The sequence below is a fragment of the Pezoporus occidentalis genome, unplaced genomic scaffold (genome assembly GCF_034315485.1).
Source record: "Pezoporus occidentalis ecotype Australia unplaced genomic scaffold, CSIRO_AGI_Poc_V1 ctg15, whole genome shotgun sequence".
In the NCBI taxonomy this organism is placed as follows: domain Eukaryota; kingdom Metazoa; phylum Chordata; class Aves; order Psittaciformes; family Psittacidae; genus Pezoporus; species Pezoporus occidentalis.
Window position 1 is genome coordinate 2,855,577 of NW_026913316.1, and position 19,378 is coordinate 2,874,954.

Sequence of the window (19,378 nt, forward strand, 5' to 3'; positions counted from 1 at the left end):
TTGATAAATTACAGTTAAATTCATCTTAATGTGTTCAAGCTGTTTCATTGAGAGTTCAGTTCTCACCTTTTTTTTTTTTTCTTACCATGTTCCCTGTACAGTCTGCACTGCCTGTCAGAGAGCAAGGAATTATCAAAACACCATTTCTCACTACATATAGTCCTATTGACACCCATTTTGGTGTAGACATGGTACACTTTGGAGGGAGAAAGAAGCAAGATGAAATGGCAAAACCTTGAGAGAGTACAAAGAGAATGAGAAAAGAGCACTGAACTTGGCGATGTTTTTGTGTCTGTGAACTAGCTTGAGAGGCAAAATGTTTGAGTTATATTATGATGATAGAGGGGGAGCAAGGCTAAAAGTGACAGGGTTGCATAATGATAGTTGAAATGGCCAAAACAGGTAAGGCTACTGGAAGAGAGAGGGGTCATGGGAGAAGATTAGTGGAAAAAAGGTAAATTGAACTGAAGGGATTGAAAGGTAAGTAAGGATGAGAAACTACTGAAGAAAGTTCTTAAGAATTAAAAGGGTTTTAGGAGCTTAGGGGAGGTGCAGATACTGGGAATGAAAGAAACAGTGTCTTTGGTTTTCAGTCAATGGCTTATGGTCCCTAGATGAATGGATTCATGTAAGTAGTGTTTAAATTTCCGGTACCAGTACCTGTAGTTCCTCTGGGAATTTTTCCAAGGGGACTTGAAATTAAAAAAAAACCAACACAGGAGGGATGAATAACAGTTTTTCATTAGATTGGAGAGGGTTGTCGCTCTTGGTAAAAATAGTTTTATTATAACAGTAGCAAAACCAAGACTAAAGCAGCTGAAATGGAGGCTCAAAGGTTTTTTAAGTGTCTTGACCAAAACTTGCAATGACAAAGATACATGAATATTTCAAATAGAAATATACAGTCCTGAGGAAAGAGTATTTTTCTTGTAGGAAGATGGGATACGAATCTGTGCTTTAGATAACTGGAAGGTAATTGCAGAATAAGAGCAGTAACAAGAGAAAAGGAAGAGGTATATAGCATAGGTCATTACCAATTAAAAATATTTCATAGGTCAGCCATTTGCCTTCCCACGTAATTCTTTGAGCTCATCCATCTGTGAAGAAGAGTCCTTCCTTGTGGCCCTTCTAACTCTTCTGGTGTCTTCCTTGTGGCACTGTGTGTGTGGTGGTGGGAAGTTTCTCTTTGTGCCAGTCTTGGGGAATTGTAACAAATGCAGCATAACAATGAAAGGCTCCTTAGTAGTGGTAGTTGTTTGTTAAAAGGACCCTGCATTGCTTCAAAGCAGCAGTAGCAGTTTCAGAATGGAATGAAGGAGCTTCATTCTCTTTTGGAAACTCTGTGCCTGGTGTGAAACATAACTGTGGACCAGTGAGCTGCAAACAGCTTTGTACTGAAGTGATGAATTGTGCTGTACTTAACTCTACATATGAGGTGAAGGAGGATCAGAGAGGGATGGATGAGGTCACTGTGTCTAATGGAAAGAACCTTTGTTTCTTGCTACAGAGAATGAGACTCTTCCCATTAAAGCCTGTTAAATCTCTGAGATTAATGGCATCTAGAAGCAGGGTTTTAACACCTGGTGTGAAACTAAATGGTCTTTGATTTATAATTTTAATATCTTCCTTTTTTTCTTTTTTTTCTTTTGTACTTTTTTTCCATCTATCTCTCAATTGTCTGAACTCTCATGGGTTGCTTTTTCTTGTCTTGATCATTTAAAAATGTCAAAATAATTTGTCGAAAAGGGCAGTGTTTTGAGACCCTTTGAGTTGTCTCTTTTGATCCAGGTTTGGTGTATTTATTTTTTTTTTCCCCATGTGGCACAGATTTTTGTATTTGCAGTGTGCACATCAGTGTAGTGTGTGTGTAACATGTTTCCTCTGGAAACCCTTTCTGCAACACCATTGCAAGCAGTTTGAATTATTTTTCACTCAGCTTCAGGTTGCGTCTTCATAAAACACGGTGGAATCTGATGCTGGAAAACATGCAAGATTGAGAGTCCTGAAATTGAAATCTCTGTTTTATCTATGGAGTAGATAGCACAGCCTATCTATCCAAACTGTATGTTGGCAGTACAACTCATGATTAACCTGGTGAGATGACCTCTGCTTCTTATTATTTACAGAGTACTGAATGTTTGCAAAGACTTTGCAGAGTGACAATGTCATGTTTCAATTTGGGTTTTCAATATCTTTCTATATGTTGTGTTTATTAAAGTATAAACATAGGGTTTTGGTTTTTGGTTTTTTTTTTTGTCTGTACAAAGTAAAGAACTATGAACTCTGCACTGGATTTCCCATGTAAAAGAGATGTGCTTGTCTATAGTTGTGTTAGTACTGTAGAAATTAATAGGCTGTAGTAATTGAACATGATAAAATGTGATCTTTTATATTCAAAAAGTTAGCAGTTTAAAAACCTGAATGCATCATAGTGACTTTAGCAATACAGGTACTCTGCTAGATTACTGCAGCTGTCCTGTCAGCATCATGGTGAAGTGGTATGTGAGGGAGGAGGGAGTTGGCCAGGTATGAAAGGATAGAGGGAGCCTCTTGCTGTATCCAAACTCTGCTTTTGGGCCTTTCAATAGCATGCAAGTCCTATCTCTGGGGTGAAGCATGCTAAGGTAGAACACAGCAAGCACACCATGCTACAAAGTTTGTAACTACTCTTGAGTATCGTTCACGTTTTAAATCTGTCTTCTTAAGTTATATATTTCCTAACACTGCCATAAATTGCCAGTTTTTTACTTGACCAGATGCACACAATATCAGCAAGTTTCTTGGTTTGTTTGGTGTTTTTGTCTCCTATCCCTTTTTGTGACTTTCTAGGTAAAATCCTTATTTTCATTATTATGCAAGGCTCCCAGCTGAAAGGCCTTGCATGTTCAGCATTTTATTTCTGGGCTCTTTATTTTGAATTCCAGCAATTCCATTCCATAGACCCTTCTCATACCTATGATGCTTGTATCTCATTTCACTATCACTACATAAACTGGCACTCTTCTGCTCTGACTTAATAATCTTTCAATACCCCACCTGCCGAAGGGGAGGTTTTAGTTGGGCTTTTATTTTTAAGACCTTGTATCATCTTAGGCAACATTAGCTGAGGATATTCTGACTGCAAGTCATCCAGCCTTGCCTGGTGGTGTACTGGAGAGCTGGTGTGGTTGGGAGGGAGGTTTTCCATAGGTTATTGCTATGACACCAGTGAGTGTACTGTGTGACACATAACTTAGGGATGGTTAGGAAGTTTCCCTTTAAGCACCTGTGGGGGTACTAGACAATTTGGGTGGAAGCAAAACAGCCTAAGAAAGCTGAAACAGTGCCTTTATTTTTAGAAGAATCTAAGGGAAGATGCAGTCATCCTACATGTTTCTATTTATGAGCTCAAGGTGACTTTGACACATTTGGCCTCTGAATCTTAGATTTTCCAAAGTGGGAGTCTAAGATGTGTTGCAGTGTATTAAATCTGTGCATACATATTGTATGCTTATAAGATTTTAAAGTGATAAATGAAAAAAGGTGGCTACAAAGCTCCAGAAGTCTATAGTGATTTTGGATATGATGGAGACATCAGTGATACTTCATGTAATTTAGTCTTTGACTGATGGAAACTGTCAGACACTGAGAAGCCATTGGGAAAGGTGTCACCAAACAAATTGGATTTTCACAACATTATTAGTTTGTGAAATAACTTTATGTAACAGATTTTTTTCCTGAAAGCTCTTAAATGGAAATCATTAATAAGAGCATCATCATTAATAATTAGATAAAACATGCAAATGTAAGTAAGTTAAAATAAACTTGTAAGAGGATATTTCAGACTTAGAAAAAACAGATTTTTTTTTTTTTTTTGAGACACAAAACCACAGGGCAGTATTTTCTGAAGAAAACCCACAAGAGGCTTTTATGTATTGAAGCAAATGTCAAGAGCCATTCCTTATTTAACACTGAGTTATTTGACATCTCCATATTTGTTGTTTGACAGCTTCATTGGGTGCTTTCTACTAGATAGTACATGATTTCTGTTGTGCCAAGTTTTATTAAACAGACTTAAAATGGAACTTAAATTTTTAACAGTAATGTTGGAGGAAGAAAATATAGATATGATTTATTCTCTTCGGAAGGATTTTTTTTTTCTTTTTCTTTTTCCGTTTTTTTTTTCCCTTTCCCTGTCATGTCTTAGGATATAGCAAAAAATAAGCAAGTTTGTATTAACAGGAAGTTCAGGCATGTGCAGATATGTTCCTCACATGTGAAACCTTCGTATGTGAATACATGGGGTTTTAAGTATAAGCATTGTATTCATTTTGAACTTTGCCTTTTGTTTTGGAAGACTGATAGATTGGATCTTTGAGCTTTGGAATAGTCTTTGAAAATCTCTAGACTTCCCATTACGTTTAATTTTAGCATTTTTTTTCTTTTTTAAGAAAGAATTTATTGTCTTTCATAGAAGGTGTGAAATAGCTGTATCTGGATTTAGAATTTAGTGAACAACTAACAAAAGGTAGATGAACTTTCAGAAAGGTCTAACAGAAGACATGATTTCCCCTTCAGGCTTCTTATTCCAGGATTCTGACAGCTTTGTCAGAATGGACATGTTCAAGACAGCATGATTAGCCACACAGTTAATGCTCCTAATTAAAAAGACGCATGTTTGTATGATGCCTCTGAATTATCTAGATATTAATGCAACTGAATGTGGCACAGAAAGGAGTTGTGTGATTTTGCTGTTGCAGTTCTCAACTGAATCAGAGATCTAAATGCAAAAGTATGGAAAAAAAAAAGTCTTTAGTGTGGAAGAAAGTCATGTAGATTTGTGGGTCCCCTTTGAGCACTATTGCATTTAATCAAGGGGGCTTAATCGTGAGGTTAGAAGGAGCATTAAACAGTGCTTTCCTTTGTGTATTAAATCTTCATAGGTGTGTGGGGAAACTTTAGCCGATGTATAAAAAAAAATCTAAATTGTCATCTTTGCAGTGGTAATGTTAAATAGCAAGGAAAGTGAGATAGTAGCCTGTACCCTGTGCCAGAGACACTGGATGGATCAGTCCACCTAAGTATTCTCTGAAGGATACTTTATTGCTTATACAAGAACTGAAGAAGGAATCCAGAAGCTTGATGAAATGAGTGGGTCTTTTGAGTGCTTACCTTGTTAGAAAAGCTATGTATAAATTGTCAGGGAGCAGAAGTGTTCTATACCAGTCATGTGGGTTCGGGGCTCTGAGCTGCCTCACCTCTCCCTTTCCTTCATATCTGTCTGCTAAACCTTGCTGTTACTTAAGCTGTTTCTATAAAGAGTGGCTATGTTTGTTTTTTATGGGAAGAATCAGATCAAAAGCTGGTAATCAGCTGGTAGTAGAGAGGAGGATGGAGTCTGAAATGCATTTGCAAATGGTGGGATGGGGGCCATTGGATGTCAAAGACATACAAAAGCATATTCCCCTGCACTGTATTTTGGTTATCAGCTGTGGCCACCATTCATTTCCTGAAAGGTGTTTAATAACCACTGCCCTTTAAAATTGTACTGAAGAACTAAAGGAATGAACCCACTATGAGAGGGATAAATGTGCTTGTGTTATTTAACTGAATCAGGTGGTCACAATAGTCATTTCATGACACTTTGGAACTCATCCAGCAGTTCTTTTGAGTAATAACTACTTAAATATAATCTTTATTTTGGAAGTTTGCCTAGTATTAATGTGCAGAATATCCACTAATAGTTTTGTTTTAGCAGTACAATTTGTCCTTTAGATTGGCAATTCGCATTATTATGTCCTTATGAAAGCTAAAACCCAAGTACTATCAAGTACTTTTGTACGGTGACATACAAAATAGTAGATGGCTGTTTTCACTTGAATATGATTTTTTTTTAAACCCCAGCTATTTAAAGTTGTTGTGTTACTGTCTTCCTTCTGGTTTCTCTTACATCCATGTACAAATTTTGGCATATTTTTCTGTACAGTTTACAAATATAAAAAAGTATGTCCAGATGGCTACAGTGGTAATCTGTGATGTGATGATCTTCTCTCTTAATTATTCAACATGTGCAACTCCAATCTCTGTGTTGCCTCTTCCCATTTTATACAGAATGCAACAGCTAAAATTCCTGGCTTTGAAGTCTTATGAGGAGAATCCCTCCTTCCACGGCCTCAGACTGACTTCTGATGGCCGCACTGAGGATCAGTTTGGTGAATGTGCCAAGCAATGATGAGGGAAGCGCTCTGGATGATTTGACCAGGAAACTAGCTGCAAGGGGAAGGAAACTAGAGTGGGAATCTGGGTCTTGAGAGGATAGCAAAAAGGTCGAGGAGCTAAGGGATAGCTAAGAGAAAAAGGGATGTGAAAACAAGAGCTGAGATTTTCTTGGAACTTGAGCTTAGGCTGCGCTGATCTGAGTGGCTTTATTCTTGCCTCTAAGCTGATTGTGGTGCTTTTCTGTGTGGACCTCTGTGTTGGCTGGTGCTTGCTTGAAGAAGCTGTGGTCCGCTGGTACTATGCACCACTGATGAGGCAGACATGGCATGGCCATGGAGTAATAAATGGGATCTGAGACGTTATTAAAAACTTTCTACTTTACTCAGCCCACTGTTCTTGAAGCAGTACTTCCTTTGCGTAAATCACAAGAGTCACAGCTCTTTGAGCAATTCTGGAGAGCTAGCTTTGATGACATATTCTTCTTTTCTGAGTTGTCACCATCAGCTACAGATATTAGCAGACTTTGGCAGAATGTCACTAGGAATTTAAGGATTGATATTTGAGTGCGTTGGTCAATGACAGCTGATCGGTGACTGCTTCTTGCAGATCCTAAAATTCGTGCCAATGCTGAAATGAATGGCAATATTAAAAAAATGTTGAAGGAACTAGGTAATCAGTTTGTTAATTGAAGCTTTCACTTTATGAGAATACAAATTAAAATATGCTACTCTGCTGCATAGCAAACAGTCTGCATTACTGGGTCCAGTGATGAGACATGGTAGTATATGGCTCAGTTATTTCACTGAAGAAGCTCTATAGCTTCCAGTCTTGTCTTGATGTTTAATGAAGTGATCTTTGAGCTATTACTCTAATCAAATTGTGTATCTGAGTGATACACAAATTGTTTTTCTAACGCTATACTGAGTAAGGAAAGTATTTCAAAGTAATTGTATTCTAAAGAGGTATAGCTTTTATCTGTGCATTTGACAGGGGATTAATTACTAGAGTAAAACAACTGGTGGATTTTTTTTTTTTTGGAAACAAGATTTAAATGAGTTTTGATATTTACTCACCTTGTGTCTGTATATTATGCGGACAAGGATGACGTAAAAAAAAGAATCACAGTTCATTTGGGTAAAAAAGTAAAATGTGAATGTCTTTTAACACTCAGCATTCAGTTTTCACTGTAGGAGAGGGAACCAGCCCTCTTGATACACTCATGTGTCATCCCCCCTGCCATCTCCTTTCCTTTCTGGACTCCAGAGCTTGTCACTAGTGGTATTGCCAGGACTGGGAATTGAAATCATACATGTTGCATGAGAATTTAGCTAGATTTGTTGGTAGGTGTGATGACAGGGACTTTTCTATATATTTCTTTCTCTAGCAATCTTACTCTTAAATGATTTGTATGAATTTGGGGAGTTTGGTTTTAAAAAATAAATCAAAAACCATTACAGAAACAGGGGCTGATCTGCATCATAGCCGCTGTTCATGTATTCCAGTTTTATGACCATACACCTGCTGATACCCTCTTTCCTGATTTGTCTGTATGCTTACTAGCAATATGCAACAGTTTGGGCTCTTTTTGAGGTAACAACAGTTCCCCCTGTCTGCTCATCACTTGCAGCAGCAACCTAATGTTCTATTATTTTAATAAATTGTAAAATGATACCACTAGCAGTACAGTAGACAAACAAGGTATTTTTAATAAAATTGACATGACTAAAGATGAAATAATTATTACTATTTTAAAGTGTGTACAGTAGCAATATGGAACAAAAGCTTTCCTTGGGCTCATAATTCTCTTCTAATGAACCCATAAAATGTATAGTCTGTTTCATTAGACAAGTACTTTTTTTTTCCAGGGTCATGCAAAAAGCTGCATGTTGTCCAGGGTAGTTAGTTAGCATGAGTAAATTTGAATGAAACTTGTACTGTTTTGCAAATCAAGAGGTGGAGCGAAGTATCCAGGGGAAGTAGAATGAGTCTCCTACAACAAATACATGGGTAGTGTCTGTGTGAGGAGACACTGGTGTGCGTGCATGTGGATGCCCGTATACAGAACCAGTCCTGAAAATGGCATATTTTAACCATGCCAAACTCTGCTGTTTGTATACTCATATTGACATAAATTCACTTCATTGTTCACTAGAAGTGCAGTTAAGCTGGCACACGATCATCAAAGATAGTTATTTGAAAGCATCTTTGCTGCTGGACACCTGCAGTTAGTATGGCAACTATTAATATAGTAGTTTATTTTAATCAAACAAAAGAAAACATAGTTTATAATTCCGAGCTAAATTGTACTTCCAACACAGTCTATTTTAACCAATCTAGAAATATTGATATCCTGATTATTTCATTTTTAATATATGACTTTGCTTCCTGGAGGGAATAGTCTCTAAATTAATCTGCTTGGACCTAGCAGTAGTAGTTACATGCCACGCATACTTAGCTTTTCACACTTTTTCTTTTTAGCAATAGCTATCTTCTGCTGGCTCAGCTAAATAAGAAAATCTTGAATTGCTTCTTCTTTTTTTTTTTTTTTTAATTATTATTCATCAAATACTGTTGATAGGGAAATTAACACTTTGTGAAAAAAAAACAACAAAACCAAAACTTTGCCTAATGGGCCTCATTCATATTTCTTCTAGGCAAGCTAGATAAAGAAAAGTGAACGAGGGAGAGAATAAGTGCACAAGGCCCTTTATGCATAGAAATAAAATTATACAGAATCAACTAGGTTGGAAAAGATCTTTAATATCATCAAGTCCAAATATATTACACTTATAATTAATTTTTTTTTGCACCCTCAGATTGTTTTAGACTTTTCAAATGCAATTTGTCAAAAGTCTGATTAAAGATCTGTGCTAGAAAGAAGTCAATGTGCTAGTCCGCAGAAGTAGTAGTCAAAAAGATGGTCTGTGTCACTCTTATGGGTATGTTTTGAAGAGTTTTGACTTCACCATTATATTTAATTGTTGAGTTAGATTTACATATGGAAATTATACTGTAGTCAAGGAAACTAGCCTAAACTTTTCATATTTAGGGTTCTCTTGGCATTTATGTCTTGCCCTCCAGGTTAGCTATCACTTCTTGGCACAGTTGCCCTTTCAATGAGAAGAGCCTATTTCAGGAAAGACTTCTTTGCTTGCTTCAAGACTTCTGACCCTCAGTTGCAGTGTTTCAGAGATCATGGGTACAAAATTAAGGTGCGGCCTCCATGGGCTTGCTCTTGAAGACAGTGTCTCAGGCAGAGACAGAACTTGTGCAGCAGTCCTTACTGGGCGGTGTGCAGAAGGGAAAAATCTAACCCCTCCAAATTCTATGGGAAAGGATTTGGTTTTGAAAGCTTTTCTAAGGTGTCTGTTCATCTGCTTTTGCAGTGGGTACATGTTTAAAGTCTTTGTTTTTCTTTTGTTTTCATTTTTACTTTTATTCTAGCAGCGTATTAAGTGCTTTTTCTTTCTTTGCAGACTTTCTTTCTCCTTCTGTGCATGCTGTAGTGTAATGAAGTGGATAGTGAATTCCTGTTTCTTCCAGTTGCTCAACTGACTTAAAGCTTGCCCTTTTCTCATGTGAGAACTTGTGATGAGGTTTCTACCTCCTACCTTGATTTACCGTTCTTTTGTCTGATTAGGGTCTCTGAAGACTATCCTCTGAGTAGTTGCAAGTAAACTTCTACTTGCTGTTCCCCACAATGTATTTAATACATTTAAATGAATACATCTAAAATAATTAATACACTTAAATGTGTTGTGCCATTTTATTAGTTTAGGCAGGTAGAGGTCAAAGTAGAGAGAAAATTAAACACTTATAGAATCATAGAATAGTTAGGGTTGGAAAGGACCTGAAGATTATCTGGTTCCAACCCCCCCTGCCATGGGCAGGGGTGCCTCACCCTAGACCATGTCATACAAGACTCTGTTATCTCTAAGATATATTATCAGGAGTGCATTCACATCCTCTTTTGTCTCTTCTTCAAAGTCTAACCTTGTCTTTGGATGTTCTGATTGAGAGAAAGGAGTGTTTCTTGCCTGCATTTGTACCCTGTAAGAGAGAGAAGCAGTTCAGCTAGGTAGGAAAAATATTCCTTGACCCCCAAATTCTCCCACAGCATGACTATAGATGTAAACAGCTATGTCAGAGACTAACTATAGCATATATGTCTTTCCAAAGGATGCTGTTTGGATTTAGAGGCTGAGGAAAGGTATTGTGAAGGAATCTTTGCTTCTGAGTTCTGCACAGAGGGGATAGATGAAATCATCACAATATCTGCATGATACAAGACATGAGACTTTTCAACCTTTACATCTTAATCCTTATTAATATCAGGATTAGTCCCATGAAAGTCAGTAACCTTTTTGTAGTGGAAACGGTGGGGTCCATAGATATGTACAGATACAATATCTGTATGAAGAGTACTGGTCTTTCCTTTATCTCTGGAGAAGCAGGATTCTTGTTTTGTTTTTGCTGTTAGAGCTGTTTTTTGAAACTTGGCTGGGGTATAGAAGCCTGGTTACATAAAGATTATGAGTCTTCATTTACAGCCAGGGAGACACAGAAGGCTGAGCTTCCAGTACAAATGTTTCATTTTATTCTTGTTTAATTTATACCCATTATATTCACACATTTAGGGGCATTTCTGAGACTTTACAAATAAAAAGAAATAAAGTTTGTACTTCTTTAAAGGGGAAGTACCATATTCCTAAGTGTTAGAATATCTTCTGCTGTACTCTGTGTAAGAAAAACAGCTTTTGTTTGAGTCTGTGATGCAGTATCGGTCCTTGATTTTGCTAAATGCATGTTCATAATGTTACAGAAACCTGAATTAGAACTAGATGTTAGTATTGTACTTGTATGATCTGTAAGTCAGTAATATAAATTAGCTATGATATAATCCACATAAACTGGTTGAATTTGGATAATTATAGTGCATAATACTCAAAATCTCACTCTTGCTGAAAATGAACAATCAGAACATTAGAACAGGAGCTTTATACCCCTATATAAGTGAGTGCACAGAATTTCTGTGAGCAAATACTGTGCTGTGAGCTACAAGCAATTTGTGGGACAGATTCATATTGGTACATGACATCATAAGATGCACTACTTAGGAAGGTAGGAGTATGAATTTAACTGCCAAGAAGCTTCCTTCCCCTCCTATTTTTTTTTTTTTTTCTTAAACATACCAGAGAAGATAAAACTGACTATCAAATTGATGTACTGCTCAGATTTATGAAGATATTTTATGTCTTTGATCTATTTATTTTAGTTGAAATTAAGGATTAGATGTGTCCAGGTCTTAGCTGGAAGGCTTCTAAAGAAAGCAAAATAAAGTGGTAAGAGAAGAGCAGTTCATCTTATGATGGCTGGTGCTATAGTAATGTTAGGGAGCGACATTTACTAAGCATTCTGCTTTCTGAGCTTTTAAAACTCTTTGGTCTTACTGTACAGTATTTTTTAATTAACAGCCCTTTATTTCATATGTTTAAGATGTTCATTTTACCCTAATAGAAAATTTCCACATAATTAAGCAGCACAATGCAGTTCAGTGAGATCAAATGCATTAGAACTCAATATTGGCTATTATTTTTCCCTGAATTGCTCAATTAATTAGCAGAATGACATTTCTGCCATTATGGAGTTGTCTCAAAACACCAGTCTTCTCTGAGAGGCAGTGATGTCTCATAACTCTGTGCTGTCAGCAGGCAAGGATGTGGGACTCAGTAAATCTGCTAATGGTGGAAGTTTTTTTGGATTGCAGCATTAGGTTGTTACTGCTTAGAATGTTTGTTATGATAAAACTAAAGGAATTGGGTTGGGTCTAAAATCATATTGACACTGTGAGTATTCTGTTACTTAGAAAGTAAGTATAGTTATTGGATGTTTCATAAAATCAGGGAGTTGAAACTTCAACTTTATTCTGGTACTGAAGGAAAACAGTTGTTGACTGGTGTCTGGATTTTAATAGAAAAGGGTCTTCAGTGTTAAAATCTGCAATACACAACCTTGTCATCAGTCTTGGTAAACAGATAGGGATGTCAGAACCAGTGCCTCTCCCTCCTGTAAAGCAAAAGTATATCATCAAAGCACTGAGGTGAACCTTGTCCTACTGCTTTAGGCTGTGCTATATATGCTCCGTGGATAGGCAAAAAATACATGCTCTAAGGCTGTTGTTTTGTCAAAACAGTCAGTAACATGAAGGAGCAATTCCTTTCCTACCTTACCGTCTTTCCATTGAGGAAAGCAGATCAAGGGGCAGTGGAGCCAATTGAACGTGGAACACAAATTTAGATACATTTGCTGTGTCTAAATAAAATAAAAACTGTTGCAGAACATTACTTTTGCCACACACATTATAAAATTAAACTTTAAAATAGAAGAGGGGAGAATAAATAACAGTTTTTTAATCCTGCTGGGTGATAAAAGAAATCAATATTCCTAAATTGTGTAAGTGATAAATTAATGAATTAATTAGAGGAGCAGCTGATAGAATACTTTTGAGGAATCAAATACTACACAGCCAAAAAAACAATGTTGTTTTGTTTTAAACATCAAAAACTGTTTGTTTTTTGGGGGGGTTTTGTTTCTGTTTTTTTGTTTGTTTGTTTGTATATTAGTTTGTTGGGTTTTTTGTGTGTTTGTTTTTTGTTTTTTGTTTTTTTCTTCGTGGGTGTTTCTCTTGTGCTTGAGTAAATTTCTTTGTATATTCCAGGCGCTTTTCCCCCATGTGTGCAAGAAAAGTAGCCAGCTAAAAGAAGTGACTGCTGTGGAGGACAGCATGACCACCATGAAAGGCAGCTGCCTCCTTGCACTGCTGTTGGCAGGATTTGGTGTATTAGGAATACTGGAGCCAATAACAACAGAAGATACCCACTGCCACAGAGCTGAGCACCCAGTTATTGCATATAAAGGTAAGGGTCAAGCGCAAAAAAAAAAACTTCTCCAGAAACTGGCTAAGGATTATGTAATCTGTTCATGGAAACCTCTGATTTTAATGCATAATGGTATATGAAAAAAGTTCTTTCAGTGCTGTTATATAGTAACCTGGACTATATTCCATACAAGTTAAATACAACTAGGCTTGCGAAGTTTCTTCACAGTTTGGTGCTGTATGTGTCATTTAAACTTGGGTGACTCATTTTCTTCTGTAATTAAAACCAGCCTGAATTATTGCATGGCGTTGTTCTTTTCCAGGTCAGGATATTGCATGCGTATGCTTAATTTCATGAAGCGGCTTCTTGACCCATCTGGGTCGCTCTGGACAGCAGCTTTGTCCTCTAATTTATGAAGTGTTTCTTTGAATTTAATGTGTTCTGTAAACTTTACAGATGGCACTCTGATGCCTCCTCTTGTTCATTGATTAAGGTATTAAACAGGACAGGCCTGAGGATCAGCCCTGGTGATATTCCAGTTGCTACTAGCCTCGTGGTAGAGTATGGTCCGTAAAACATTTATCTCTCTGATAATCCAGCCAGCTTGATTATCCAATCAACTTTTTGCCCATCTTGTTGCCTGCCTGAAGAGACAGACTGTAATACCCTAACTTGCAGTGAGATAGTGTTGAAATCCTTGCAATAAATGACATCCTGTGCTTTTCCTCATCATTAAAACTATAGTCATTTTATTACAGAAGGCAATTGGGTTGGTCAGGAATGATTTCACCTTGGATTGTTCTCACTCATCTTCTTCTCTTCCATATGTCCAGAAAAGTGCATTCCAAAAGGACTAAATTCATAACTTTCCCAGGAATTTGAGATTGACTGGCCTGTAGTTCCCACAGTTGTGTTCCTGCAGTTTCTGAGGACCTTTCTTCATCTCTGTGACTTCTCAGAGATGAAGAGTAGCCAGTTATCTTGGTGTCCATGGATACAGCTTGTCTGATCCCATGGGTTTATATAGGTCTTGCAAGTCATCCTTGACTCAGGCCGCAGCTACAGCTGGTAGTTCTTGAACCGCTTTGCTAAACACCAGATACCTTTGAGACATTGCTGGTGAAGACTGAAACAAACTGTTGAGTTCCTTGGCTTTATCTGTTGTCTGTGGGCACTAGATCACCTGCCCAATTCAGCAACAGGCTTCTATTTTCCCTGTTTGATGTTTTGTTATATTGCAGCAGTAAAAGCTGCTCTTGTTGCCCCTGACATTCCATACAAGTCTTAACTCTCACTGAACTTTATTTAACCTGACACAGTCCTTATATACCCATATGGTATTTCTAAATTCCTCCTTGGTTACCTTGTCCCTGCTTACACCTCATACAGCCTTTTTGCATTGGAACTCCACCATGAGTTCCTTGCTTTGACAAGCCAGTCTTCATACGTCTGGTTCTTGTCTTGATTAGCGTGATGGACCACTGAGGAGCAGTTGGACAAGTGAAGAACACTCGGAGGATGTTGTCTGAAAAAAACCCGAGGCATTTAATAACTTAGCTGATTTTTTAATTTATTTGAATTGAGAGTTTTTTCCATTAGTGTCACAATTTAGAACAAATTCCAAATAGTTTGTATCTATGAGGAGGTAAGGACTGAGATGTATTACATTACATATTGCATTTCTTCTCTTTTTTCTAAGAAAGCACATGTGTAATTTTTTTGTTCCAACAAATTAGGATTTATTGAATTTTAATTGAAAAAAGATTTGTTTCCATTCTTTTCATAAAGTTAGAGAAAATAATGTGTTTTCTGCAGAAAGTATTTTTGTTCTGGCATTTTAATGGTTTCATAGGAGCAATGTTACCAGCTGTCCCTTTCCCCAGTATATTGGAGAATGAATTGAAGTGGCTACATTCTGTATCTGGGAATAGAAAACCATCAGGCTATTATGAAGGACGGAACTTTATCTCTCATTTATTGATAAGTAGTATGATTTATTCTGATGAAATATCTGGTTTTCTTAGCATTTGTCTCGTGTGTGTAATTTAGTTAAAAATGTTATTTTTTATCGTGACACACATACACAATGTTATAAATTAAAATAGCACAGTTAAAATTCTGGCACTTAACTGCTTAATTCCACAAACTAAGGGAATCACTCTATATGCAACTGTAAAAGCAAGTAATTGAGAGTCATCCATGTGCTGAAATTCAATTAAAAATGTGTTGGTTTATGGGTCTGATTCAGCCAACATTTACAAGAATAGCTTGAATTTAACCTGATCCTACCTTTTAGATCATTATTGTTCTCTGTAATATTTAATTTGTAGTGATGTCATTCTAGTTCTAAGTTACTATACTAAGGCTTTCTGGGGCAGAGACCTCCTCTGTCACCGTGTTCCAATTGCATCTTTTAATGTAGCCAACGGCAGTGTTGCAATTAGAGTTTACTAAACAAAACCAATTCCTTTTTGCTGTAAATATATGTGGGAAATAGAATTGTATAGAAACATCTATTGTCAGACTGTTACTATGATATTCAGGAAGATTTTTAGTGTCAGGCTCCCTCTTGACCTTTGTGGTAAAAATATCCTTAATCAGTACATGTCCATGACATATCTTAGAATTTATGAACTGGCATGTCTTGAAAAAGTTTTCCTTCCTGTAAAAATATTCTGACTGCAGTAATCTGCAGGGAATCATCAGTAAATCTTAGAAAGTACACGTAGAAATGTACTTGAAATGCAGTATATAGTATGTAATAGCTAGGTAACACAACTGGTGTGGATACACAGTGATTGACTTATAGTTGTAGGACTTCTAGTTAAGGGAAAATGGAAGATACGAGACCAAAGGAAAAGATGACTAAGAAATCTGTCTTTCAACCTGTGTGCTAGGAATGGACTACTTGGGGTATCAAAGTATATAAAAAAAGAGATGTATGGGAGAAGAGCTGCTCTGTGAATTAATCCTGCAGTAGGAGTGGTTAGGATTCTATCATCCTTGTTCCCGGTTTCTGTATTCTTCCTACAGCATGTACTGATTTCATGAATGCCCATAGGAAAATTCCCTCTGTATATATTGACATTATTAGTGCTGCTAGACTAACACTGAGTCCTGGAATCAGTTAACAGCTATGAAACCTTTGATTTGAATGCTGCAATACTATCCTGTAAGTCATCTTATAATAATATTAGGCTCACCAGAGCTAAATGCTATGTGGGATGCTGAACATCAGCCAAGGCTGAGTGCTACTGAGTGGTAGGTACTTTAAAGCTTGTAAACTCAGTACTAACTTTACAGAGATATCAACTCTTTTGTTTTATTTATAACTGACTAAAGCCTTGTTTTGTAGTTCTGGTGTGGCAAAATAGAATGTACTTATTTGATTTGTCTTCCTTTGAGAGGCATGGTAGATGGAGTGTAAACTATTAAATAAAACTAATGGAGTGAGAGTCTGGTGTAGCGTATGGATCAACAGCTGCAAAAAACTAATAAAAAGAAAACATAGTCCCCAGGAGTTGTCGTGGTGAAATATGGAGAGGGAGCGTATCTCCTGAAAGAGCTTACTTTCTTCCCCACTGCCCATCAAAAACTGCTCACTTAGGTGATGATCCTGTCAAGCTACCTTTTGTAGAGACATATACTATTTCTATCACTGATTTTCCCAGCTCAATAGTTTTAGCTGAAAGACCGTGATATATTTCCTGATACCAAACAGCAGGAATTTCACCCACCAATTGAGAACCTTTATTCAAGTACTTTGTTTGCTGGTGGAAGAGGAAAGAGAAGTTGCAGAAGCAGGGGAGATGCATACCCTTTCGAAGGATTTTTGACATGATAAAAAAAATCTGTTTCTCAAACATAGTAGTAATAATCATATTGTAATTTGTTTATCTGCATAGTTAATATTAGGAATGCTTAAGGCAACTTTTCTCTCTCCCAGAAACTAAAATAAGAAAGTCCACTGTAGATCTGAAAATGTTTCAGCTCTATAATCTGTTGTCTTAAGTCTTCCCTAGACTAGAATTAAGGCACTTTGTGTCTTCCTAGGAAGCTGGAATTTAAATTTTCTCATTATTTGAAGTTGGTAGGAGCTATCATAGAGATAACATTTATATAAAAGCAGACCTCTGAGAGTGGGATGGGTTGACAGGATCAGTTCAGTAGCGTGCAGTTCAGTGCTTTATGTGATGCATAGTCTGTCTTTTAAGTTTCTTCTCTTGGAGGAGTCGTCTGCCTCCAGATACGCAATTGTTATAAAATGACTTTTTAGAATAGGGCATTACTGCAGAATTCAAATTTAAGGTTTCATAGCTGTTAAGAATTGATTTCAAGACTCTCTGTTGGTCCAGCTGCACTAAAAATGTCATATAGGGCGTTTTCCGATAGGAAACAAGGTGCACATGACAGAATGAACACACAGAGACTCATAGTGGAAGATTATTGGTCTTTGCATACTTTCCCATATGTTAAAAATGTGCAAATTTATTCTTGAAATAACTTAAGAATTAAGAAAGAAAAGGGGCTGAAATAAGCTGGTCATTAAAGACAGAGCCTTATAATTATATACATATGTATAGAAATATATATATATATTAATCTAGATATGCTTTCATGTGCATGCAGGTATGAAATGTTCGCTCTTTAAAACAATTAGGGTTTACTGATGGTCAGCTGCTTCTTGGAAAACAGTCTCTTAATATAGAAAAGGGATGTGTTTAACCTAAACAGTTGGAAAAGGCTGTGAAAACCAAATTTCCTCTGGCTAGGAACAGGAAGGGGTAAATCATAGGCAAACAGTGTTTACAAAAATAAGATGCCTATGAGAAGCAATGACTGTTTATAAAAGTGGAGCTATTCTTACTCGAAAACCAAAGCAAACCAGCTGAGTAAATATTTCCATAGGTTTCAAAGCCCGTAGCCATCTGGTTTACAGACTCAGTGGTAGCTCTCTGTGGAGCTGGTATTTTATTAGATTAAAAATACCCAAACAAACAACCCAAAAGTGTAAAAGTAGTCACAGTGGCACCTTGTTCTCTCTCCCTCCACCTGTTGTGTCCCCCCCCCAAATTTGCTGAACTTTGAAACTTTCAGACCTGTCGAAAGTCACTAACTCAGCTGAAGACTTTTGCTGTAGGCAGACCCCATCTGTGAGGAAGAACTGAAGAGTCCATCACAGCTTTAGAGGTGTGTGAGGGTAAGCTGGGAAAAAAATGGACCCAACCCCAATTTCAGGTGTGAAATAAAAGTATTGACTGTCATGCAGTTTACCAGCTTAAAGTTGAATTTTTTAGGCTTTTCTGTCAGAAATAAGGTGTGGTTGTGAACATGACTTAATTGACATTGAGGCTACAGCTGGGATCATCTGCTCTGGATCAAATCTCATTCGTTCATCCTCTCATAAAGTAGTTTGAATTTTGAGTCATACTGTCTCAACAAAAAAGCATAAGTTGACATAATTTTGGAAACTCTATTTAGTGATATTTTAAATACACGCTGTGCTGTAAAGAACTTATCTGTTGAATAAACATGCTCAAAAATAAGATGTCTTGATCCATATAAGAAATGAACATAAACCCTTCATTTCTACTTAAGGTTAACCAGAAAAGAAAAATAGCATAGTTATTTTTTGATTCCTTGGTTCAGGAATCCTAAGAAATATTTTTTTTTAACCTTATTGTCTAACCACCACAGAATTCCCTCACTTGATGTTTGTCTAAGTAATAGAGACTCGGTACATCCCTCTGTTCATTTTATCATGTGGTTTGTATATGGAGTGTATGCACTTCACATGTGCCAAGAGGAAATAACATGTGGGCTGAATGAAGAATGGTACGTGGTGTATGAACTTAGTTTTGTTTGTACTCTCTTTTCCCTAATCTTGTTGCAAGCTACTGTTTAAACCAATAGTAGTTGTCTACTAAGCTGCTCAGTTCCTGCTGGTTTTACCTTCTCTTTCCACTGGTTTTCAAAAATACCCTGTAAAGAACTCCTGCCAGCTTCAACAGCAAGATTGAGGTGTACTGCTTTCCACCCGCTATCCTCTTTGGGGTTTTTCTTTATTTAAGGATGATTCATCAGTGAAGAAAAGTGGATTGCTAGATATTTCAACTTTGGTTTGTCTAGATGATAGGACTATGAGATTGCTTATACCATCCTGCCAAGAACCAGCCCTTCTTAAGGAGGAAGATAATTCCTCCTCCAGTTGTATATTTTTTGTATCAAATGAGGTTTGCCTGTACTTTTGTACAGGAGACTAAGCACCTGCTGGGGAAAGGCAACTTTCAACTGCTCACTGT

At 37.0% G+C, this 19,378-nt stretch overlaps 1 protein-coding gene across 11 annotated transcripts in view; it reads left to right on the plus strand.

Moving 5' to 3' along the window:
• Window positions 1-19,378, plus strand: part of SEMA5A (semaphorin 5A) — an 844,194-nt gene that overhangs the window by 86,538 nt on the left and 738,278 nt on the right. For all 11 annotated transcript variants that reach the window (XR_009963244.1, XR_009963245.1, XM_062610854.1 and 8 more), the window contains one exon: window positions 12,917-13,115. Coding sequence is in view for 9 of the 11 variants with exons in the window: in XM_062610854.1 (XP_062466838.1) it covers window positions 12,983-13,115 (133 nt within the window). In the remaining 2 variants the exon portion in view is untranslated. The remainder of the gene's footprint in view (window positions 1-12,916; window positions 13,116-19,378) is intronic.